The sequence below is a fragment of the Salmo trutta genome, chromosome 38, assembly GCF_901001165.1.
Source record: "Salmo trutta chromosome 38, fSalTru1.1, whole genome shotgun sequence".
NCBI lineage: Eukaryota > Metazoa > Chordata > Actinopteri > Salmoniformes > Salmonidae > Salmo > Salmo trutta.
Genome location: NC_042994.1, coordinates 12,279,635 through 12,303,393, shown reverse-complemented (window position 1 = coordinate 12,303,393; position 23,759 = coordinate 12,279,635). Strand labels below are relative to the sequence as shown.

Genomic DNA, 23,759 nt, shown 5'->3' with positions numbered 1-23,759 from the left:
GAAGCGGTAAGTTACACAACATCTAAACAGTTGGCTGCGTGTGCTGAGTTTTGTTTAGGGAAAAGCTAAATTATGAAATTAGCTTAAACGTAAACGTGTTTTGTGTGTTTAAAGTCACTTTCTGGGTAGGCCATCATTGACTTGTTCAGAAGATCATATCAGAAAGTAAAGTTTGCTAACTAGCTAAGTCTACGTTGTTACAATGTGTCAACGGTTGTGAAAGTGCTACTTTATAGGTAACTGTATTGCAGCACCTGCTACAATCTGGCACTACGAAGACAGAAGTGAAAGTAACTTTAATTTTGTATTCCCATTATATTGAATGATATGAATGCCCTATTGATGTGATGACCATAATGGTGACATCTTCAGAAAGGAATTTGATACAGAAATATTTTTATTATTATTTTTATTTAACTAGGCAAGTCAGTTAAGAACAAATTGTTATTTACAATGACGGCCAAACCCAGGCCAATTGTGCACCGCCCTATAGGATTCCCAATCACAGGCGGTTGTGAAAAAGCTGGATTTGAACCAGGGTGTCTGTAGTGACATGTCTAACACTGAGATACAGTGCCTTAGACCGCTGCGCCACTCGGGAGCCCGAATATGACCTGCTGATTGGTGTTAGAATGTGGAACAAAGACATTCCTCTATTTTTAACTTTTAAATGACAGTTTGTGGGTAATTGGATAAGATGGGTAAAGCAGAGAACCAGGAGAGGCTGGCTCATGTTCATTCAGTCATATGATTCACCAAAACAGGTTAGCTTTCATACAATGCAATCATCTTCTAACCTTCGGGTGCAGTATGACTAGTCAGTGTTAATATATGTAAGATGGCCGTCTTGACTGCTCATTTCCTTGGCCTCTCCAGGTGTTCGAAGTGAACGCCTCCTCGCAGCGCAGCGGTCGCCACGTCCTGACTCAACTGAAAGAGGCCACCCAATCTCACCTGTTGGAGATCCAGGGAAGCACCACCTTCAAACCATCTCATCTCAGTAGCTACAACAACACCTCAACTAAATCTGACACAGTAGCTGGTAAGCACACCCCTCTACTGAAAAGTACTTTATGCAGTCTAAGCATAGCCATCTACTGAAAATCACTTATTTAAAGTGACGGGAACTATTTTGTTTATTGTTTGTCCAATGGAGAATGTGGGTTAAATCTATTTTGTGCCCTCCTCACACAGATAGTGGCCTCTCCTAGAAAGGTTTTCTCATCCTCTAGGAAGGGGCCTCAGCTCCCACCATAAGAGGTGGCAGTGCAGCCTCCATGATGCTGGCTAACTTCTTCAAGAAGAAGAGTAAACCAGAGATCACAAACTTAGACGGCCCTTTATCTACAAAACAGGATGAGCACCTACCAAATAGTTAAGAAACACAGGAAACACCTTGCAAGTTTAGTTAACCACACATAGGCATGTGTGGATCTTAGGAGGCTGGTGGGAGGAGCCATAGGAGCACGGGCTCATTGTAACAGCTGGAATGGAATTAATGCAACGGAGCCGAACGTGTGGTTTCCATATGTTTGATGTGCTTGATACCGTTCCATTTATTCCATCAATTACAATGAGCCTGTCCTCCTATAGCTCATCCCACCAGCCTCCTCTGGTGTGGCTACGGTTAGTCTTCTTGTTTAATCGTTGATATTATTTCCTACAGTTTTTGTCTCAAGACCGTGAAGAAGGCAGATATTATTAACCCTATGTTGGTCAGTCAACTGTCACCAGACATTGAAGAGCCACCAACAGGTAGCCGGAGTAAAAGGATGTCCACATCACTCATTCTATTTGAAGAGGTAAACCACACAGCAGTCAGTCGTTTTATTTTGGTTGTATAGCAGTTCCAGGTTGCAGACTAGACATTTTAATGAAGTGACCAAGCTGCACCTGCTATCTGGCAGGTTGATGTGGTATGATGATGATGATGATGTGGGATGATGATGTGGGATTCGATGATGATGTGGGATTCCTCACAGCAATCAAGACCGTCATGACGACCACCAAGAGACCCGTGATACTGACCACTAGTGGTGTGTGTGTATATACTGTATACTGAAAAATAGGAATTCAATCTGTATTGAAAATTATGTGAAGTTGAATCATAACATGAAAACTGTCTTCAGATCCCTTCTTCAAGGCAAAGTTTGACGGCGACTTTGAAGCGATCCTTTTTAAAAAAACCTTCAGTAGTAAGTCAATCATCTTGGCACCATTGCATCCCCTCAGCTAATGTGCATGATATGATATGAAGCTGCTACTCCATTTTGTTTCTGTCTGTGTCATGCACCCTCCCAGGTGAATGTTTGCAGTTATCTGCAGCTGCTGTGCCTGGGTGAGAACATCAGGATGGATGCTGGGGACATCACCTCTCTGGTGAGCCTGAACCAGCTACACATCAGACATACCCTACTGCAGCTCTGGATCTGCAGCTCTGGAGGACACGCATCTCAGAGGGCAAGGCCACTGAAGGACCCTGCAGGTGGTGTGTATGGAAGTGAGTGATGACAAACTATTAACTGACTAACTTCAATGGCTAGGTGTGTTAGTATATCACATGTATTGTGACCCCTTAGTTTTCTTGGTCCCTGTCTAAAAGAGTTTGTCAAGTCTTACAATTCTCAAGTCTTACACTTGATTGTTTTGGTGAACCCTAGCTCTGGATGTTGCTGCAGTGGAAGATATTGCAGTGGGTGAAAATCCTTCTCCCCGTCATCCTCCCTGTGACGTGGGCTGCACTCCGAGCATGCTGGGGCTCCTGAACTCTGGCCCCAGCCATGACCTGCAGACCAGTCTAAAGGCACATCACCTCAGAGGCCCTGTGAACTTGAACTAGATTAACATCTAATGCTTTTATTCGGGTAATAACATTGAATGACCGTCTGACTGTATGACTTGCCTTTCTCTTTGATTCCTCAGTGCCAGTCCTGGGCTAAACCAGACATCATCAAGCTGATGGAGATCCTTACTGAGAGCTGGAGGAGAGGTGTAGCTTTGCTCTACTCGAACCTGGAGCTCCTCCTTCCCCTACCAGTCAGGACCCAGCCCAGTCCTCTCCTCACCCTAAAGAAAGTGACTCGCCCTAGGCTTCAGAGTGAGCCAACACCCCCTGACATCCACCACCCTCAGATCCCACTGATCCTGGATCAGACCAGTCCAGTTAAGGTGTCCTCCGGCTCCAGGCTGAGGAGAAAGAAATGTCTGGCAACATCCGATTCCAGATCAGCTCACAGAATGTTAGTAAAGCCTTATAGAGCCTCACCATCTCTGAGGAGCGCTCATCCAAGTGTATCAAATATTACTGAGACTGTTAATGACAAACTTCAAACTGAGAAGGCGGCAGATGGCTTGGTGTGCCACTGCTTAGATGCAATAACGGACTTTATGGACCTCATGTCCTTGATACCTCTACCGAGTGAGTCTCCACATAAGGCTGGCCCATGCAGACCAGGGGCTTTTCCCTGGACAGGGGAAAGGATGGACTGCTAGATGAGATGAGAGAGGAGGATGGGGGCTGTAGGTGGTGGTGTGAGAGGACATTGTAGATCCAGGCTGCAGTAGAGGGCCTGGGCTTCCAGAGGTGGCTGGCCAGGGTGTCAGGGATGGGCTGGATCCCAGAGGCTGGAGGGGGAGCAGATGGAGAAACTCACCCTCCCTGTCCCCCCACCCAGACGGGGTTTCAACGTCAGTCAGACCACTTCCTGTGATCCTAGGTGAGTGCAGTTTCCTGAGTGTTCTGTTATTTGTTTCACTGTAAGAAATGCATTGGTGGCTCAGTCCTCTAAATTACCATACATGCTTATGTGAAGTTAGCACTCACATTTGTAATGCTGTTAGAATTTGGTTCAAACTGTTAGTCAGAAATGAGCACTATTGCAAACAAAACCTTCTGGTGGTATCTGAACAGCAGTTTGTCTTCCAGCATGGTCCACAGGAGATATGACGTCATCAGAACCGTCCTCTCAAGCCGAGCCTTCTACACCTTGGGAAACAAGCAAGCTGTTGCCGTGGACTACCTGCCTGTCCTCCGCAGCATGTGCCAATCAGAGAGAACCCAGGAGCAGGGCCAAGGCAGGTGAGTCAATACACTGCATGAGAGCACCTTACTCATTTCTACTAAGAGAAAACAGTTATAATTTAAGAGATTGCTCAGATGACTTAAAGACCGATTTGTTGTATGAATGCTCTTTCTCCTAGGTTTCTGCATTACCTCAGCAGTATTCACCTGGGCCTCCCTAAGGCCACAGACTCCTTGCAGATGATTTCCCATGACCATTTAAGTCAGCAAGATCTGCAACTGTTCTGGCTCTACACTGCATTACAGGCAGGTTAATGCTATCATCTCCCTGTTAATGGCTTGTGATTTAGTGAATGTAGCCCATATGGGTGTTCATGATAAAGTTTGCTGTACATTCATTCATGCTTATTACATTGAGTGAGAAGTTTCTAATGTATGCATTCAAAATGTATAACTGAAATATGAAATCCTATTTATATTTATGCATAAAAATAACATGCATTTGTTACAATCTGGTTCAGTGAGTTGGTGTTTAAAATCAGTGGTATTTCAGGCTTTGAAGGCATTATAAACATTTGTCCATAAAAGGTACAGATGCAGGTGGTCGCATGTGACAAATCATGTCACTGTACACATTCAAGCCTGTTCTGCTTTACTATTGGCCCTGACAGAACATTTCTATTCATGGGAAAGTGAAGAACATGACGTGTGGTGTCTGAGGAGAGGCTTGAGTTCAGCTGCTGGGGCCTGAACTGACACAAGTGCAATACCATCTGAGTCTACAGGTGGGAAGTGTTGTAGTATACATTTAAATATAAGCTAGTGTCAATTTCCATCAAGACTCCAATATGCAGGTCTCTCTCTCAGGTTAGCTCTTTGTGACCTTCGACCCCACCAGGTCACACATACTGTACACAGTCAACCAGTTTCAGTCCCTGGTGAAAATGGAGCGTGGAAATTGCCGCTGTAACATTAACTCGATTCACTGAGCAGCTCGTAAAACGCCACAGCCTGCAACATGGCGTCACACAGCTCCGCCCCCCCCACCTGGAAGGAGTTCCTGTATTTCACCAACAGGTTGTGAGGGAATGTCACCCTCGGAATCTGAGTCACTGACTCCGTCATCTGTTGCACCGCCTGGGCCCCGCTGGTGCGCGACTCGCCCACCATGAGGCCAAAATGGCGGCCGACGGCAGTGCGCATCATGTTGAGCACCTTGGGTGGAGCAGTAATGACAGGCTGGGTGTAGCAGGACGAACATTATCGCCTCCACCGTACGCATGTGAGCCATTACTGGGTTCAGGGCAGTGTTCTGAAGGGAGATGGACGGCTTTTCCACAACGAAGAAGTCAGCAGTGGGGAGGTGGGATACCACACGGGAAATCTGGTGATGTTATGGCACATAATGAGATGTGATTCAGTACAGGAGTTAGGCTATTTGGATATTACAGAGCCAATGATTATGCGTTAAACTGAAACCTAACCCTGAAACATGGCTGTAGACTGACACCATAGGAGACTGCACAGTCATGTCTCAGGGCTAACCTACTTACCCAAATGCAAGAATACCTCGTCGGAAACATTCAACTTACGTCATCCAAGTAGGCAGAAGCCATGTAGGTTCCCTTCAGGAAGTTGTGGCAATCCTCATGTTTCCACTCCAACACGTTTATGCCACGATCCACGTGCGCCCAGGCTATTTTATTCACTCCACACACAATGGACACTATGGAATTTGCTTCCTGGAAGAAAGGCAAAAGTGGATAAATACACATGTAATAACACTGACATAGTATTTATGTGGTGACAGCGGGGACTGACCCTGTGGGCTGCCCAACTGTGCCATCAACATCCAGACCTCAAGGCCATCAGTCTAGCTAAATCATCTTACGTCTAGCCAGGTCCTTTCCACCTCTGGTCTGATGAACTTGGCTAGCTGGATCTTTACTTTTCTCCTTCTTCTCCGGAGGGTTGAGGATGGAGTTGAAGACAATGACAGCACTTTTGTGTTTCAGAAGCGGCACATTTATGACGCTTTCGAGATTTTTAAAAGGTCAATTTCTAGTCCTGTATTCCACAATGTTGACAGACTTGTGTCCACAAAGGAGCTTGACAGCGGCGAGCTCCGACTCTGCCGCATTGTTGAGGAGCTGCAGAATGACATCTCGCTGCTCTGACGTGTAGTATGCGTCCAGCGACTTGTCATCATCGCAAAGAGTAGTGGATGAAGAGAGGGTGTCATTAAGGGTTTCAAAGCCTGCGACTGGGATCCGACTCCTCCAGCAGCACGTGCAGTTGAGATATAGGAATTGTAGTTTGGGGAGTGAGCCCTGGGGTTGGTAGAATAAGCCATACTGCCCTGCAAGAATAGAGGCGAAACACACAATAGGTGGCGGGTATAATTTGTGATACGTTCCAACAGGAATCTGTTCCAAAAACGTCGTAAAGTACAAGGTTTCCAACAAACAACGCATACAAAGTAGCATGATCAATTGACCTCGCTAACTAGCTGCCGAATAGGCATCAACTCACATGAATTAATTAAATAAATAGCCACCCCCTACCTGGTATCAACTTTGTTTGCGTTGTTTTGTCGACAACCTTGTTTCTGGAACAGTTTCCTGTTGGAACGTTCCACAAATTATACCCACCCGCTAACAAATAGCACCTGAAAAATATATAATTAAGAAGTTACGAGAAACTTAACGGTTTGAATAAAACATTTGTGCATACCTCTCCGGGCGATTAAAGACCCAAATCGCATTGCAACCCACAATGTAATCGTGGTTTTACAGGTAATGCATTCAAACTTTTGCCCTTTAGTTGTTCGCCGATCTCACGCCGATGCAGAAACAAGGATCATGCATACTCGGTTCCGAGGCACTTTATGTCCCCCCCTCTCCAGGTTCTTTAAGCTGCATTTGAAATCTGACTTTCATCTCAAGTGCAAACTGTCTTCGTTTTTATTAAAATATTTTATTTATTTATATTTCAATATGAATATGAATTAACTTTGGTGACATTGTCAAGACATTATATATTATCTCGATATATCTTATGGGAATATATACCATACAATCAATTACAGCTGTTTTTCTTAGATATTACTATTCTGTCAGGCCTACTTGTCCGTTTATAAATTATGCGTAATATGTGGCAATGTTTTTTTCACTTCCCCTGCTCATTGTTATTTGAATAGTGAGTGTTTGTGTGGAGAACAATACACGTCATGTTGCTATGCCAGTGAGAAGGGGAAACGTCGGCCTGTGAGCGCGGTCAAGTGCAACAACTAAGAGAAAAATGTCCTGACAGCTGTTATAGAAGTAATACATTTGAAGTTAATGAAAAGGCATGGACTTAAGTAAAATAAGCAATTCGTTTGTTGGGACTTGATTGACGCAGAAGAATAGCCGATTTAATTATGGCAAGTCCGGAGAAAAATAAGAAGATTCTGCTTGATATGGTGAAACAGCCCAGCAACGACTATTGTGCCGACTGTGGGGCCCCTGGTGAGTTATATTTAATAAAATACATGTTAAACCACGATTGATAGCCTCTAACATTTGACATGTTTAGGTTACCATTGTGGCTATGATATGGTACAGATAGGAACTGTAAAACAAAAGTTTAAAGTAGTAAAATATTGACGGACCCCCAAACAGACGCTATGTCTTCTATGTGACTATTTCATATTAATGATCGACTATTTCAGTGTGGTTGTCTATTGTTCATAGAATGTGGAGCATGAGCAAAAACCTAAGCCATGTAAGACATGTGAGTTATATTTGCATTTGCTTTTATTTCACTGGATTTCACTGCTGATTATGTACTTACTATGACTGTGATGTGGTTGTCTCACCTAGCTATCTTAAGATGAATGCACTAACTGTAAGTCACTCTAAATGACTAAAAAGTAAAATGATTACAACCATGGCATGTTTTAAAGAACTTATTTTGGGGGAAGTTATAGTTAATTCAGACAATGATTACAATGGTTCCTCCTTTCCAGTAAATCTCTACAACTCATCAACCAACCTAGAAAAAACAACCAATCAAGGCATGACATACTACAAAGTCCAGTATCCAAACTATAGTAATGTGGTTCAAAGGTAAACAGGCTGTACATTTCAAGTGGCTGATTGATTGATACAGTATCATATTACTGCTATTCACAGAGCCAGACTGGGCCTCATACAAACTTGGTGTGTTTGTATGTGTGAACTGTTCGGGGACACATCGGGACTTGCCTGCCATCAGCCGGATAAAGTCCATACGTTTGGATTTCTGGGATGATTCCTTAGTAGAGGTACAGTTTAACATGTCACAATAGCCCAGTAGTGTACCAAGAACCTTTACACCTTGAAGGATGTACTCTCAAGAACACACAATAATAGTCACAATCCCTTTGACGTTGTCATGTTATAACATGCTTATTACGTTATTATTATGTTATAACGTTCCTATTATGTTTCTAATTGTAGTTTATGAAGACAAGGGGTAACGCTGCAGCCAATGCGTTCTACGAGAAGTGTGTTCCGCCCTTCTACTACCGGCCACAGGAGAAGGACTGTGTGTGAGTGGGACTATATCAATGTCTTCATTCACTCACTCCATTTAAGGAAGTGTAAATTGTGATGACTTGACAGTTGTTCATTCACTGGAAGGATGTAGTATTATTTCAAGAGAAGAGGAAGAAATATATTGGTGTCGATTAGCCTACAATTGATTGAGTTGGCAAATACTGCATGGTTTGTGGTCGAAGTTGAGTCATATATTGAACACAAAAAGTTTGTATTTTTAAAATATTTGTTTTTGAATTTAAATCTTTAACCTTTTGGTTTCCTGACAGTGTTCTTAAAGATCAGTGGATACGTGCTAAGTATGAGAGGAGAGAATTCACAGGAGAGAATAACTCCCTCCCTTATAGTTCAGGTAAGTGCTAAATGTTGACAAGCCATGGATAAGTCCATTTATTTTCTTCAAATTGTCAAGGAACACAAGACATTTCCATACATCTCTGTCTACAGAGCAAGGCATAGAAACAAACGTACCAAAATACTGCGTATGAAGAGACAAGGGATACTAACTAAATCAATGTTTTGTATTGGTTGGATCCCATTCAGGACTTTACGAAGGAATTCTATGGAAGAAAGGCAAGGACAACAAGCAGTTCCTGAAAAGGAGATTCCTGCTCTCTGAAACGGACTTCACCTTGAGATACTTCACCAAGGAGGATGTAAGTTGGTTGAAATGCAGAAGACATTTCAGTTGAATGCATTCAGTTGTACAACTGACTAGGTATCCCCCTTTCCCTTTAAGTTGCTTCTCTCCATCCTCTTGGATCAGATAACCCAGCTAACAAAATGTCGTCCTGGGGACGTGCCCAGAAGGCTTTGGAAAAGTCACAGGGAACATCCCCTGTTACTTAAAACAATGGGACTCCCTAAATCTTTCTCAGATCATTACCAATCCCATGAGGTATGATCCCAAACACCCAGAAAAGGCTACTCTCCTTGATGTTATCCTCACAAATAATCCTGACTGGCTGCTCAGTTAAATTACCTGTACTGATTTGTCATAGACGCTTGCTGAAAAACTTTAATGAGAAACCTTCCTTCATAACTATGATTACTCAGCTACACATGCCTCTCCCTAATGTCAATATGCCTTGTCTATTGCTGTTTTGGTTAGTGATTATGGTCTTATTTCACTGTAGAGCCTTCAGCCCTGCTCAATATGCCTTAGCTAGCCATTTTGTTCCACCCCCCCACACATGCGGTGACCTCACCTGGCTTAAATGTTGCCTCTAGAGACAAAACCTCTCTCATCGTCACTCAATACCTAGGTTTACCTCCACTGTACTCACATCCTACCATACCCTTGTCTGTACATTATGCCTTGAATCTATTATTCCCCGCCCAGAAATCTGCTCCTTTTACTCTCTGTTCTGAACGCACTAGACGACCAGTTCTTATAGCCTTATCCTACTCCTCCTCTGTTCCTCTGGTGATGTAGAGGTTAATCCAGGCCCTGCAGCCCCCAGCTCCACTCCCATTCCCCAGGCGCTCTCATTTGTTGACTTCTGTAATTGTAAAAGCCTTGGTTTCATGCATGTTAACATTAGAAGCCTCCTCCCTAAGTTTGTTTTATTCACTGCTTCAGCACACTCCGCCAAACCAGATGTCCTAGCCGTGTCTGAATCCTGGCTTAGGAAGGCCACCAAAAAGCCTGAAATTTCCATCCCTAACTATAACATTTTCCGACAAGATAGAACTGCCAAAGGGGGCGGAGTTGCAATCTACTGCAGAGATAGCCTGCAGAGTTCTGTCATACTATCCAGGTCTGTAGCTCTAATTCCAAAAAGTTTTGGGACACTGTAAAGTCCATGGAGAATAAGAGCACCTCCTCCCAGCTGCCCACTGCACTGAGGATAGGAAACACTGTAACCACTGATAAATCTACAATAATCGACAATTTCTGTAAGCATTTTTCTATGGCTGGCCATGCTTTCCACCTGGCTACCCCTACCCCGGCCAACATCTCAGCACCCCCTGAAGCAACTTGCCCAAGGCCCCCCCCCCCCGCTTCTCCTTCACCCAAATACAGCTGATGTTCTGAAAGAGCTGCAAAATCTGATTCCCTACAAATCAACTGGGCTAGACAATCTGGACCCTCTCTTTCTAAAATGATCTGCCGAAATTGTTGCAACCCCTATTGCTAGCCTATTCAACCTCTCTTTCGTATCGTCTGAGATCCCCAAAGATTGGAAAGCTGCCGCAATCATCCCCCTCTTCAAAGGGGGAGACACTCTAGACCCAAACTGTTATAGACCTATATACATCCTGCCCTGCCTTTCTAAAATCTTCGAAAGCCAAGTTAACAAACAGATCACCGACCATTTCGAATCCCATCGTACCTTCTCCACTATGCAATCTGGTTTCCGAGCTGGTCATGGATGCACCTCGGCCACGCTCATGGTCCTAAATGATATCATAACCGCCATCGATAAAAGACAGTACTGTGCAGCCATCTTCATCGACTTGGCCAAGGCTTTCGACACTGTCAATCACTGCATTGGTGTCGTTGGCTTCTTAAATGACTGCCTCGCCTGGTTCACCAACTACTTCTCAGATAGAGTTCAGTGTGTCAAATCGGAGGGCCTGTTGTCCGGACCTCTGGCAGTCTCTATGGGGGTGCCACAGGGTTCAATTCTCGGGCCGACTCCTTTCTCTGTATATATCAATAATGTCGCTCTTGCTGCTGGTGATTCTCTGATCCACCTCTACGCAGACGACACCATTCTCTATACATCTGGCCCTTTTTTGGACACTGTGCTAACAAACCTCCAAACGAGCTTCAACGCCATACAGTACTCCTTCTGTGGCCTCCATCTGCTTTTAAATGCTAGTAAAACTAAGTGCATGCTCTTCAACCGATTGCTGCCCGCACCCTCCCGCCCGACTAGCATCACTACTCTGGACGGTTCTGACTTAGAATATGTGGACAACTACAAATACCGAGGTGTCTGGTTAGACTGTAAACTCTCCTTCCAGACTCACATCAAACATCTCCAATCCAAAGTTAAATCTAGAATTGGCTTCCTATTTCGCAACAAAGCCTCCTTCACTCATGCTGCCAAACATACCCTCGTAAAACTGACTATCCTACCGATCCTTGACTTCGGCGATGTCATTTACAAAATAGCCTCCAACACTCTACTCAGCAAACTGGATGTAGTCTGTCACAGTGCCATCTGTTTTGTCACCAAAGCCCCATATACTACCCACCACTGCGACCTGTATGCTCTCGTTGGCTGGCCCTAACTACATATTCGTCGCCAAACCCACTGGCTCCAGGTCATCTATAAGTCTTTGCTAGGTAAAGCCCCGCCTTATCTCAGCTCACTGGTCACCATAGCAACACCCACCCGTATCACGCTCTCCACCGGGTATATTTCACTGGTCATCCCCAAAGCCAACACTTCCTTGGGCCGCCTTTCCTTCCAGTTCTCTGCTGCCAATGACTACAACAAATTGCAAAAATCACTGAAGCTGGAGTCTCCCTCTCTAACTTTAAGCATCAGCTCCCTCTCTAATCTCCCTCTCTAACTTTAAGCATCAGCTGTCAGAGCAGCTTACCAATCACTGTACCTGTACACAGCCAATCTGTAAATAGCACACCCAACTACCTCATCCCCATATTATTACTTACCTTCTTGCTCTTTTGCACCCCAGTATCTCTACTTGCACATCATCATCTGCACATCTATCACTCGTGTTAATGCTAATTTGTAATTATTTTGCCTCTATGGCCTATTTATTGCCTTACCTCCCTGCTCTTCTACATTTGTACACACTGTACATATATTTTTCTAGATACATTACTCCTCTATTACTCTCCTCATTACTCCTCTATGAATTATAGATACATTACTCCTCTATGCACTCGATATGTCCGATTTTAAAATAGCTTTTCGGATGAAGCACATTTTGCAATAATCTAAGTACATAGCCCGGCATTACAGGGCTAGCTATTTAGATACCCACCCAGGTCAGCATCCACCAAAATCACATTTCCTATAAGAAAAATGTTCTTACCTTGCTTGTTCTTCATCAGAATACACTGCCAGGACTTCTACTTCAATAACAAATGTTGGTTTGGTCCCAAATAATCCATCGTTATATCCAAACAGCGACGTTTTGTTCGTGAGTTCTAGAATGCTTCTTCCCGGTTTCGCGCATGGCGCATTGGCGTGTCAAAAATGTCTAAATATTCCATTACCGTACTTCGAAGCATGTCAACCGCTGTTTAAAACCAATTTTTATGCCATTTATGTCGTAGAGAAGTGATAATATTCCGACCGGGAGTATGCATTGAGCCTAAACAGCCGAATAAAATTTCTCCTCAGAAGCGACTCATGCACGCGCATCATTCAAAGGTCCTCGGAGCATCCACTTACAAAAGGCGATAATATGTTTCAACCTGAGGCTCCCTCGTAAACCTTCAGTTATTTCGCGGGCTCTGAGAGCCTATTGGAGCCCTGGGAATTGTCACGTTACAGCTAAGATCCTTACTTTTCAATAAAAAGATGCAAGACGCACGACTCCTTGTCAGACAGGGTACTTCCTGCTTGAAACCTTGTCAGGTTTTTGCCTGCCATAGGAGTTCTGTTATACTCACAGACACCATTCAAACAGTTTTAGAAAATTCAGAGTGTTTTCTATCCAAACCTGAACAATAATATGCATATTCTAGCTTCTGAGTTGGTGTAGGAGGCAGTTAAAAATGGGAACATATTTTTCCAAAATTCTCAATACTGCCCCCTAGCCCAGACAGGTTAAACTTGACCCCCCAAAAAAACTTCTTGGTCAGATGGTTTACATCCTTTCTTCTTTAAGGTTGCAGACCCTATCGTTGCCTAGCCTGTCTCTCCTCTCTGGGAAGGTTCCCAGAGCTTGGAAGGTAGCCACGCTGAAACCTTTATTTAAAAGGAGGAGATCAAGCTGATCCTAACTCTTATAGGCCAATTTCTACAGTATCTTGCCCTGTTTATCAAAAGTGTTGGAAAAACTTGTTATTAATCAACTGACTGGCTTTCAGGATGTCTATAGTATTCTCTCTGGTACGCAATCTGGTTTCCGCTCAGGTTATGGATGTGTCACTGCAACCATAAAGGTCCCAAATTATGTCATCACAGCCCTTAACTCTAAGCAGTCTTTATTGACTTGGCCAAAGCTTTCGATACGGTAGACCATTCCATTCTTGTGGGTCGGCTAAGGTGTATTGATGTCTCTGAGGGGTATTTGGTCTGGTTTGCTAACTACCTCTTTCAAAGAGTGCAATATGTAAAGTCAGAACATCTGCTGTTGCAGCAAACCTGTCACCCTAATGCTCGATCCCAAGCCTCACTCTTTTTCTCAATTTACATCAACAACATACCTCAGGCAATTGGCTCTTATCCACTTACAGTGCATTCGGAAAGTATTCAGACCCCTTTACTTTTTCCACATTTTGTTACGTTACAGCCATATCCCTAAATGGATTCAATTATTCCCCCCCCCCCCCCCCCCCCCCCATCAATCTACACACAATACCCCATAATGACAAAGCAAAAAAATATATCTTTTTTGCTCAAATTTAACAAAAAAAAAATAAAATTAAAAATGGAATATCACATTTACATAAGTAATCAGACCCTTTACTCAGTTCTTTGTTGAAGCACCTTTGGCAGCGATTACAGCCTCAAGTCTTCTTGGGTATGATGCTACAAACTTGGCACACCTGTATTTCAAGAGTTTCTCCCATTCTTCTCTGCAGAGCCATTCAAACTCTGTCAGATTGGTTTCATCAGACCAGAGAATCTTGTTTTTCATGGTCTGAGAGTCCTTTAGGTGCCTTTTGGCATACTCCAAGTGGGCTGTCATGTGCCTTTTACTGAGGAGTGGCTTCTGTCTGGCCACTCTACCATAAAGGCCTGATTGGTGGAGTGCTGCAGAGATGGTTGTCCTTCTGGATGTTTCTTCCATATCCACAGAGGAACTCTGGAGCTCTGTCAGAGTGACCATCGGGCTCTTGGTCACCTCCCTGACCAAGGCCCTTCTCCCCGATTGCTCAGTTTGGCTGGGCGGCCAGCTCTAGGAAGAGTCTTAGTTATAGATTTGCAAAAATGTCTAAAAACCTGTTTTTGCTTTGCCATTATGGGGTATTGTGTGTAGATTGATAATGAAAAAAATTGATTTAATCAATTTTAGAATAAGGCTGTCATGTAACAAATTGTGGAAAAAGGGAAGTGGTCTGAATACTTTCCGAATGCACTGCATCCACTTATATGCAGATGATACAGTCTTACATGGAACCCAAACAGGCTGCGCGCGTGCGCCATCGTGCATACATTTATTTTGTCCCCCCTACAACAAACGCGATCACGACACGCAGATTAAAATATCAAAACAAACTCTGAACCAATTACATTAATTTGGGGACAGATTGAAAAGCTTTAAACATTTATGGAAATTTAGCTAGCTAGCTTGCACTTGCTAGCTAATTTGTCCTATTTAGCTAGCTTGCTGTTTCTAGCTAATTTGTCCTGGGATATAAACATTGAGTTGTTATTTTACCTGAAATGCACAAGGTCCTCTACTCCGACAATTAATCCACACATAAAACAGTCAACCAAATAGTTTCTAGTCATCTCTCCTCCTTCCAGGCTTTTTCATCTTTGAACTTATATGCTGATTGGCATCTAAACTTTCATAGTACTACTACACCGACCGGCAACACAGTTCGTCTTTCAATCACCCACGTGGGTATAACCAATGAGGAGATGGCACGTGGGTACCTGTTCTATAAACCAATGAGGAGATGGGAGAGGCAGGACTTGCAGCGCGATTTGCATCAGAAATAGAAAGGAGTTCTATTTTAGCCCTTGGCATCGCAGACGCTCGTTGACGCAATAATTTAATAACATAGATTCTAAATTTATTTTGCAACACTCGCGCACGCAACGCAAGCGGTGTGGTCAGCCTATAATACTCAGCTGGCTCTTCCCCAGATTTTGTGTGTCATGCTCTACAACAAAGCTTAGTGTCCAGCAATCTTTCTCTGCCCTTAACCTTGTTCTGAACACCTCCAAAACAAAGGTTATGTGGTTCGGTAGGAAGAATGTCTTACTGACACTGGTGGCTGTTTTAAAAAGAAGTCTCTACCATTTCGCCCTTTGTGCTGTTGCCTGTGCCTAACAATGTTTGTGCCATGTTTTGTGCTGTTACCATGTTATGCTGCTGCCATGTTGTGTTTCTACCATGTTGTGTTGTTGTCATGATTTGTGCTGCTACCTTGTTGTGCTGCTGCCATGCTGTGTTGCTACCATGTTGTTGTCATGCTATGTTTTTGTCATGCTGTGTTGCTGCCATGTCGTGTTGTTGTCATGCTGCGTTGCTGCCATGTTGTGTTGTTGTTTTAGGTCTCTTTATGTAGTGTTGTGGTGTCTCATTTGTCGTGATTAGTTTTGTCCTTTTTTACATTTTTATCCCAGGCCCCATCGCCGCAAGAGGCCTTTTCCTCTTGCTAGGCCGTCATTGTAAATAAGAATGCTGTTAATTGACTTACCTGGTTAAATAAATGTTAAATATAAAATACCTGAGAAGGGATCATTATAATGCTGCCTGTTGTGTATTATTGACCCTAGTCCAAGAAGCCCAAAGCAGTCATCTCTATGAAGGACCTCAATGCCGTGTTCCAGCCGGAAAAGATAGGCCACGCCCACGGGCTGCAAATCTCCTACCTGGAAGAAGAACGGACCAGAAACCTGTTTGTTTACCATGACAACAGCCAGGTAATAACCTATGACAAAACTCAATTGAAACGTTGTCATGAAGACGTCTAGAGATTTGAAGACTTGGGGTCAAATTTCTCTCTCCTACTTCTAGGAAATTGTGTCCTGTTTCAATGCGATTCGGGCCACCCGGTTTGCTTACCTCAAGAAAGTTGACCCTAATGCCAAGGACAGTGACGTGAGTTCAAAGTAGAAGTCTTGTATCGCCGTAATTGACATGATATGTCACAGGTGACGTCATCCTTTCAAGGACTCCCTCTGTACCGATCTGTCTCCTTTCTATGTTTTTGTTTGTGCAGCTTGTACCTTTGATAACCAGAAGTAGCATTAAAGAAGGCTACATGGAGAAAACCGGCCCAACGGTTAGTAATCCAGCAAATTCATTGAACAAAGTGAAGTTTTAAAGTGATATACACCGAGAGCATCAGAAACTCAACCTGTATGATGCTCAGCCAGGGCTGATTCTGTGCCTTCTGTGTCTGTTCTTAGCAATGGGAGCCATTCAAGAAGAGATGGTTCATCTTAAACTTAACGGACAGAAAGCTGTCCTACTTCAAAACTTCACTGGTAATGACAACAGAGAATATGCATAAGACATTTGTATTTGTGGAGAAGAATGTTGCAATGTGTGTGTGTCTATTGCTGTGTATCCGTCCATAGGATGCCTTGGAACTGGGAGCTGTCTTCATCGGCACAGAGGGCCATGGCTACTCTGTGAGGGAGGGCCAGCCTAAGGGGAGCCGCAGTGGCAGGTGGAGGTTCGCGGTCACCTTGGAGACGCCAGACAGGCAGTTTGTCTTCCTGTGTGACCAGGAGCAGGACCAGAGGGAGTGGATAGAAGCCTTCAAACTAGTAATCTCCCAGCCTATGCTACCACAGCACTACAACAGTAAGAAGACCATTCACTGTTCACCATGTTTACAATATACCAGCAGCATGAGACTTACGATTATTGTTAAAGTGGTCAATGACAGAAAATTATACTTTTGAGTAGCTGAAATAAGTTTATTTTTTATTATTGAAACTGTGTCTTTATTTGTTATTTCAGCTGAGGCAAACATGAGAAGGATGAAAAAATGAAAGGTGTAAAAACCTGAGGAAAGGAAAACACGATTTACAGGAAGAAATGGCAATGTGTGGGGCTGGCTGCCTGTTTCAGAGAGCCTAACAGTGGCAGGGTGGAGGCTTCTCACAACAGGTGATCAATGAACTCTTCAATGGAGTCATGTTTATCCGAAAATGAGGAGAGGCTAAATGAACTCAGGCTAAAGAGGCTAAACGAACTGAAGAGCTGCCAATGTGGACCAGCACTGGTAATCATTGCAAATCACCATTATCCAGGGCACCTTGCAAACCAGTGACAGGACTGCCTATTATGAGATGGGAACTGATGGCATTGTCGGGGACATTGGGAATGTAATATATACTTTCTATTAACTAATGTGTATATACACTGTATAAAACGTTAAGGACGCCTGCTCTTTCCTTGACATAGACTGACCAGGTGAAAGCTATGATCCCTCATTGATGTCACTTGTTAAATCCACTTCAATCAGTGTCGATGAAGGAGAGGAGACAAGTTAAATAAGGATTTGTAAGCCAATGGAGACATGGATTGTGTATGTGTGCCATTCAGAGGGTGAATGGGTAAGACAGAATATTGAAGTGCCTTTGAACAGGATATGGTAGTAGGTGCCAGGCGCACCAGTTTGTGTCAAGAACTGCAACGCTGCTGGGGTTTTCATGCTCAATAGTTTTACGTGTGTATCAAGAATGGTCCACCACCCAAAGGACATCCAGCCAACTTGACACAACTGTGGGAAGTCAACATGGGCCATGTTGGGCCTGCATCCCTGACACCTTGTAGAGGCCAAGACCTGATGAATTGAGGCTGTTCTGAGGGGTGTTCCTAATATTTTGTACACTCATTGTAAATAGAAAGCGAGAGAGTGCGATACATTAAAGTATTGTATCTAGTAGAGTTTGTTTTAAGTATAACACAGTTATTTTATAATACAGTGTTTTATTATCTTTGTGTTGATTGCAGCCTACTGTTATTTAAATTATTTTATATGTCCTGTCTGTGTCATTGTTACATATGCCAATAGCACATACCAGGAAAAGTGAGTTATTATTTATGTCCATATAGAGCACCTCGTGGCTCAAGAGGGAAAATATTCTTTAAGTTATTATACCTGTGACACTGATAACTACAGTAGCCATTACTTTCTTTACGACAATGTATAGATGTACAAAGAGGCTGTTGTGGAAATTCTTACACAGGGACACTCAAAGTCAGTCTTAATATGAATCATTGTTTATTGTCAGCGTGCTGGAGAGGTTCCAACCAACTCAATGCACCATAGTACACATTTCAATCAGGAGCTCTACTGGGGCAGTCCCAGCAGTTATCTTATATACGGCTATACACATATAACATAATTCATTAATCATTAACGTTTCATTCATGTGACAGGCCAATACCTCACAAGGTATTGTTTTCAAAATAAGGTCTGGACGTACTGCCAAATTGCAGCTACTGATAGTGAGGATTCGTTCAGTCAGCCACTTGAATGAACACAGAAATTGGTTTATAGAACAGCACATGAATAGAACACAGAAATTAGTTATAAGAAAAGCACTAATATTAAAATTGCCATTACAAAGCCAGTCCCCACCTTTGCCAGGATGTTAAGGATGTTGCTGTGGATGGCCAGTCCACAAGAGCAACAGAACAGCCACCAACTCCCTGAGACAAATCAAATGCTCCTTTAGACCTGCATCCGGTGGTGCCTCACAGAGACTGGAGAACAGCCAGCAACACTGCCCCCCACACCACTCTCCATCACTTCTCTCCCATGAACTGCATGCAGATACACTGAGCTATGCCCAAACCGTACGCAGTCAAAGAGGCCCAATGCAGATTTTGGAGCCACACTGTCCTCCACACCAACCTCTTCAATTCCCCCTACAACCCCCCTCCTATGCTACCATACCAGGCCCACCTCAGCACAGCTCAACCAGACCCGGCCTATCACAGCACATCTGTTACGCCCTGATCTGTTCCCACCACAACTTCTCTCCCAGACTAGTTTTGGTTACCCTCCCTACTCCCATCATCAGGACAGGCCTGAGACACTCCTGCCCCCCATGGAAGCCCCAACCCTGCAACAGGAGCCACACCAAGGCCTCGTGTGCACACCCAGAATGCAGCACTGGCAGCCACTCCAGTCCTCTGTAGCAGCTCCACTCCTTTGGTGGGAGCTTCATCTGGGTGGACTGAGCTCTGTCAACACTGCTCTCCCAGTTCCCGGCCCAGCCGCTGCATGTAGTGACTTGAGGGACGACTGCCAAATCCTCAGTTTGTTCTGCTCTCACGTGGTTGCCAGGGGCCTTGGCAAAGTCTAAGCTCACTCAACAAATAGCTGCAGATGACCCTATGCCTGTTAACTCTTATGGGAATAAGCTGAATACGCCCTCTGACTTTAAATCTCGTAGGGGGCTTGGGCTAATGCGCCTAAATGTGCGAAGCATGATTTAAAAAATGGACACAATTGACATTTGAGTACAAGACTAGTGTCCTGACATTCTGGTTCTCTCGGAAACATGGTTAAATGGTTCTGTCTCTGATAAAGACATTGAAGTAAATTATTATAATGTATTTAGATGTGACAGATTATAGGAAGGGGGAGGAGTGGCCATATATGTAAAATCTAACTCAAGGTGTCATAAAAAAATGTACCCCCCTCCCCAACATAAAAACTATCTTCACTTGACCCACCCCTTCTACTGTAAAATACATTTAACACCCTCCCCCATCATAGTATGAACTAAAAAGAATGTTTATGACCACAAGTAACAATAACTGTAGTGACCCTGTGTTCATAAATGTTGATATTGACTTTGCCCCTTCAGAATACTTTTGTAGAACAGTTGATGTCATGCAGGGCTACTAGGACTGACCCTATTTTGGTCGACTGAGATTTCTCTGAGTTGAGAAGTCTCAAATATTCAGTACCAGTCAAAAGTTTGGACACACCTACTCATTCAAGGGTTTTTCTTCATTTTTAACATTTTTTTACATTGTAGAATAATTGTGAAGACATCAAAACTATGAAATAACACTTATGGAATCATGTAGTAACCAAAATAGTGTTAAAGAAATCTAAATATATTTTAGAATTTAGATTCTTCAAAGTAGCCACCCTTCGCCTTGATGACAGCTTTGCACATTCTTGGCATTCTCTCAACCAGCTTCACCGTGAATGCTTTTCCAATAGTCTTGAAGGAGTTCCCACATATGCTGAGCACTTGTTGGCTGCTTTTCCTTCACGCTGCGGTCCAACTTATCCCAAACCATCTCAATTGGGTTGAGGTCAAAAACATCCTGTGGCGGACTGCAATAGCATCGAATAGTCCCCGCGATATGCAACTGTTCAGGGAAGTCAGGAATCAATACACGCAGTCAGTCAGGAAAGCAAAGAGTAGCTTTTTCTAACAGAAATTTGCATCCTGTAGCTCTAACTCCAAAAAGTTTTGGGACACTGTAAAGTTCATGGAGAACAAGAGCACCTCTTCCCAGCTGCCCACTGCACTGATAATCGAAAATTTCAATAAGCATTTCTCTACGGCTGGCCATGCTTTCCACCCCCACCCCCCGCAGCTACTTGCCCAAGCCTCCCCAGCTTCTCCTTCACCCAAATCAAGATAGCAGATGTTCTGAAAGAGTTGCAAAACCGGGACCCGTACAAATCAGCGGGGCTAGACAATCTGGACCCTCTCTTTCTAAAACTATCCGCTGCCATTTTTGCAACCCCTATTACCAGTCTGTTCAACCTCTCTTTCGTATCGTCCGAAATCCCTAAAGTTAATAAACAGATCACTGACCATTCGAATCCCACCGTACCTTCTCCGCTGTGCAATCCGGTTTTCGAGCTGGTCACGGGTGCACCTCGGCCACGCTCAAGGTCCTAAACGATATCATAACCGCCATCGATAAAAGACAGTACTGTGCAGTCGTCTTCATCGACCTGGCCAAGGCTTTTGACTCTGTCAATCACCGTATTCTTATCAGACTCAATAGCCTTGGTTTCTCAAATGACTGCCTCACCTGGGTCACCAACTACTTTGCAGACAGAGTTCAGTGTGTCAAATTGGAGGGCCTGTTGTCCGGACCTCTGGCAGTCTCAATGGGGGTACCGCAGGGTTCAATTCTCGGGCCGACTCTTTTCTATGTATATATCAATGATGTCGCTCTTGCTGCGGGTGATTCCCTGATCCACCTCTACGCAGACGATACCATTCTGTATACATCTGGCCCTTATTTGGACACTGTTAACTAACCTCCAAACGAGCTTCAATGCCATACAACACTCCTTCCGTGGCCTCCAACTGCTCTTAAACGCTAGTAAAACCAACGCTGTTTATTCCATGTGTCTGTGTTGTTGTTTGTGTCGCACTGCTTTGCTAGCTTACCTGGTTAAATAAAGGTGAAATAAAAAGGTTGGGTGATTGTGGAGGCCAGGTCATCTGACGCAGCGCTCATTTCGACCATGAAGGCCGGATTCACTCAGTCTCCTCTGAACAGTTGATGTTGAGATGTGTCTGGTACTTGAACTCTGTGAAGCATTTATTTGGGCTGCAATCTGAGGTGCAGTTATTATAATGATTTGAAGTTATAATAACTTATCCTCTCCCACAGAGGTAACTCTGGGTCTTCCTTTCCTGTGGCAGTCCTCATGAAAGCCAGTTTCATCAAAGCGCTTGATGGTTTTTGCTACTGCCTCAGTTCAAAGTTCTTGAAATTTTCCAGATTGACTGACCTTCTTGTCTTAAAGTAATGATGCTGTCGTTTCTCTTTGCTTATTTGAGCTGTTCTTGCCATAATATGGACTTGGTCTTTTACCAAATAGGGCTATCTGTAACGGCCGTCGTCAGAATGAGACCAAGGTGCAGCGGAGGATGTGTTCATCTTAAATGAATTTATTCAAGAAAGAACACGTTAGACCAAAAAAAACAAGAAACAACATAGAAAAAGAAACCTAGAACGCCCACCCATGTCACACCCTGGCCTAACCAAAAATAGAGAACAAAAAACCCTCTCTATGGCCAGGGCATTACACTATCAAGTGTATACCCACCCTACCTTGTCACAACACAACTGATTGGCTCAAATGCATTGAGAAGGAAAGAAATTCCACAAATGAACTTTTAACAAGGCACAACTGTTAATTGAAATGCATTTCAGGTGCCTACCTCATGAAGCTGGTTGAGAGAATAACAAGACTGTGCAAAGCTGTCATCAAGGCAAATGCTGGCTACTTTGAAGAATCTCACAAACAAATCAAAATATATTTTATAACACTTTTTTGGTTAATACATGATTCCATATGTGTTATTTTATAGTGTTGATGTCTTCAATATTATTCTACAATGTATAAAATAGTAAAAATAAAGAAAAACCCTTGAATGAGTAGGTGTCCAAACATTTGACTGCTACTGTATTTTTCTTTTCATGGTACACAAGACACCCATGTGATTCGCGCCTCTCTCAGTGGACTAATTAATTTCTGAGGCCACGGGATGGGACAGTCCATCACTCTAAGATACAGTTGAAGTCGGAAGTTTACATACACCTTAGCCAAATACATTTAAACTCAGTATTTAACAATTCCTGACATTTAATCCTAGTAAAAAATCCCTGTCTTAGGTCAGTTAGGATCACCACTTTATTTTAAGAATGTGAAATGTCAGAATAATAGTAGAGAGAATGATTTATTTCAGCTTTTATTTCTTTCATCACATTCCCAGTGGGTCAGAAGTTGACATACACTCAATTAGTATTTGGTAGCATTGCCTTTAAATTGTTCAACTTTGGACAAACGTTTCGGGTAGCCTTCCATAAGCTTCCCACAATAAGTTGGGTGAATTTTGGCCCATTCCTCCTGACAGAGCTGGTGTAACTGAGTCAGGTTTGTAGGCCTCCTTACTCGCACACGCTTTTTAGTTCTGCCCACAAATGTTCTATGGGATTGAGGTCAGGGCTTTGTGATGGCCACTCCAATACCCTGACTTTGTTGTGCTTAAGCCATTTTGCTTGGGGTCATTGTCCATTTGGAAGACCCATTTGCGACCAAGCTTTAACTTCCTGACTGATGTCTTGAGATTGTTGCTTCAGTATATCCACATAATTTTCCTTCCTTGTGATGCCATCTATTTTGTGAAGTGCATCAGTCCCTCCTGCAGCAAAGGACCCCCACAACATGATGCTCCCAGTGCTTCACGGTTGGGATGGTGTTTCTTTGGCTTGCAAGCCTCCCCCTATTTCCTCCAAACATAACGATGGTCATTATGGCCAGCAACAGTTCTATTTTTGTTTCATCAGACCATAGGACATTTCTCCAA

The 23,759-nt window shown here is 43.5% G+C and overlaps 1 protein-coding gene and 2 pseudogenes across 4 annotated transcripts; 2 read left to right on the top strand and 1 right to left on the bottom strand.

The window, feature by feature from the left end:
• The first annotated feature begins 22 nt into the window (after nucleotides 1-22).
• On the top strand, nucleotides 23-4,532 carry LOC115177944 (ATPase family AAA domain-containing protein 5-like; annotated as a pseudogene).
• Nucleotides 4,484-6,854, bottom strand: LOC115178044 (transcription elongation factor, mitochondrial-like; annotated as a pseudogene).
• On the top strand, nucleotides 6,853-17,828 carry LOC115178043 (arf-GAP with dual PH domain-containing protein 2-like). 4 transcript variants are annotated; one of them, XM_029739063.1, is made up of 12 exons: nucleotides 7,440-7,530; nucleotides 7,756-7,795; nucleotides 8,197-8,327; nucleotides 8,503-8,594; nucleotides 8,871-8,953; nucleotides 9,145-9,257; nucleotides 16,209-16,355; nucleotides 16,450-16,533; nucleotides 16,655-16,717; nucleotides 16,845-16,922; nucleotides 17,016-17,244; nucleotides 17,404-17,828. In XM_029739063.1, exons 4-12 carry the CDS (start codon nucleotides 8,506-8,508, stop codon nucleotides 17,433-17,435), a joined length of 918 nt encoding a protein of 305 aa, XP_029594923.1. In that variant the 5' UTR covers nucleotides 7,440-7,530; nucleotides 7,756-7,795; nucleotides 8,197-8,327; nucleotides 8,503-8,505; the 3' UTR covers nucleotides 17,436-17,828. The 4 variants fall into 4 exon arrangements, with proteins under 4 accessions (XP_029594922.1, XP_029594923.1, XP_029594926.1 ...); XM_029739066.1 differs by having other exon boundaries at nucleotides 7,463-7,530; nucleotides 7,734-7,795; XM_029739062.1 differs by lacking the exon at nucleotides 7,756-7,795 and having other exon boundaries at nucleotides 6,853-7,530.
• The last annotated feature ends 5,931 nt before the right edge of the window (nucleotides 17,829-23,759 follow it).

Excerpts from the sequence above, each read along its gene's own strand:
- LOC115178043 (XM_029739062.1), top strand. The coding sequence starts at position 7,443 with ATGGCAAGTCCGGAGAAAAATAAGAAGATTCTGCTTGATATGGTGAAA. Across the intron at positions 7,531-8,196 it reads TGCCGACTGTGGGGCCCCTG|AGCCAGACTGGGCCTCATAC; the intron begins GTGAGTTATATT and ends TGCTATTCACAG. Across the intron at positions 8,328-8,502 it reads GGGATGATTCCTTAGTAGAG|TTTATGAAGACAAGGGGTAA; the intron begins GTACAGTTTAAC and ends TTCTAATTGTAG.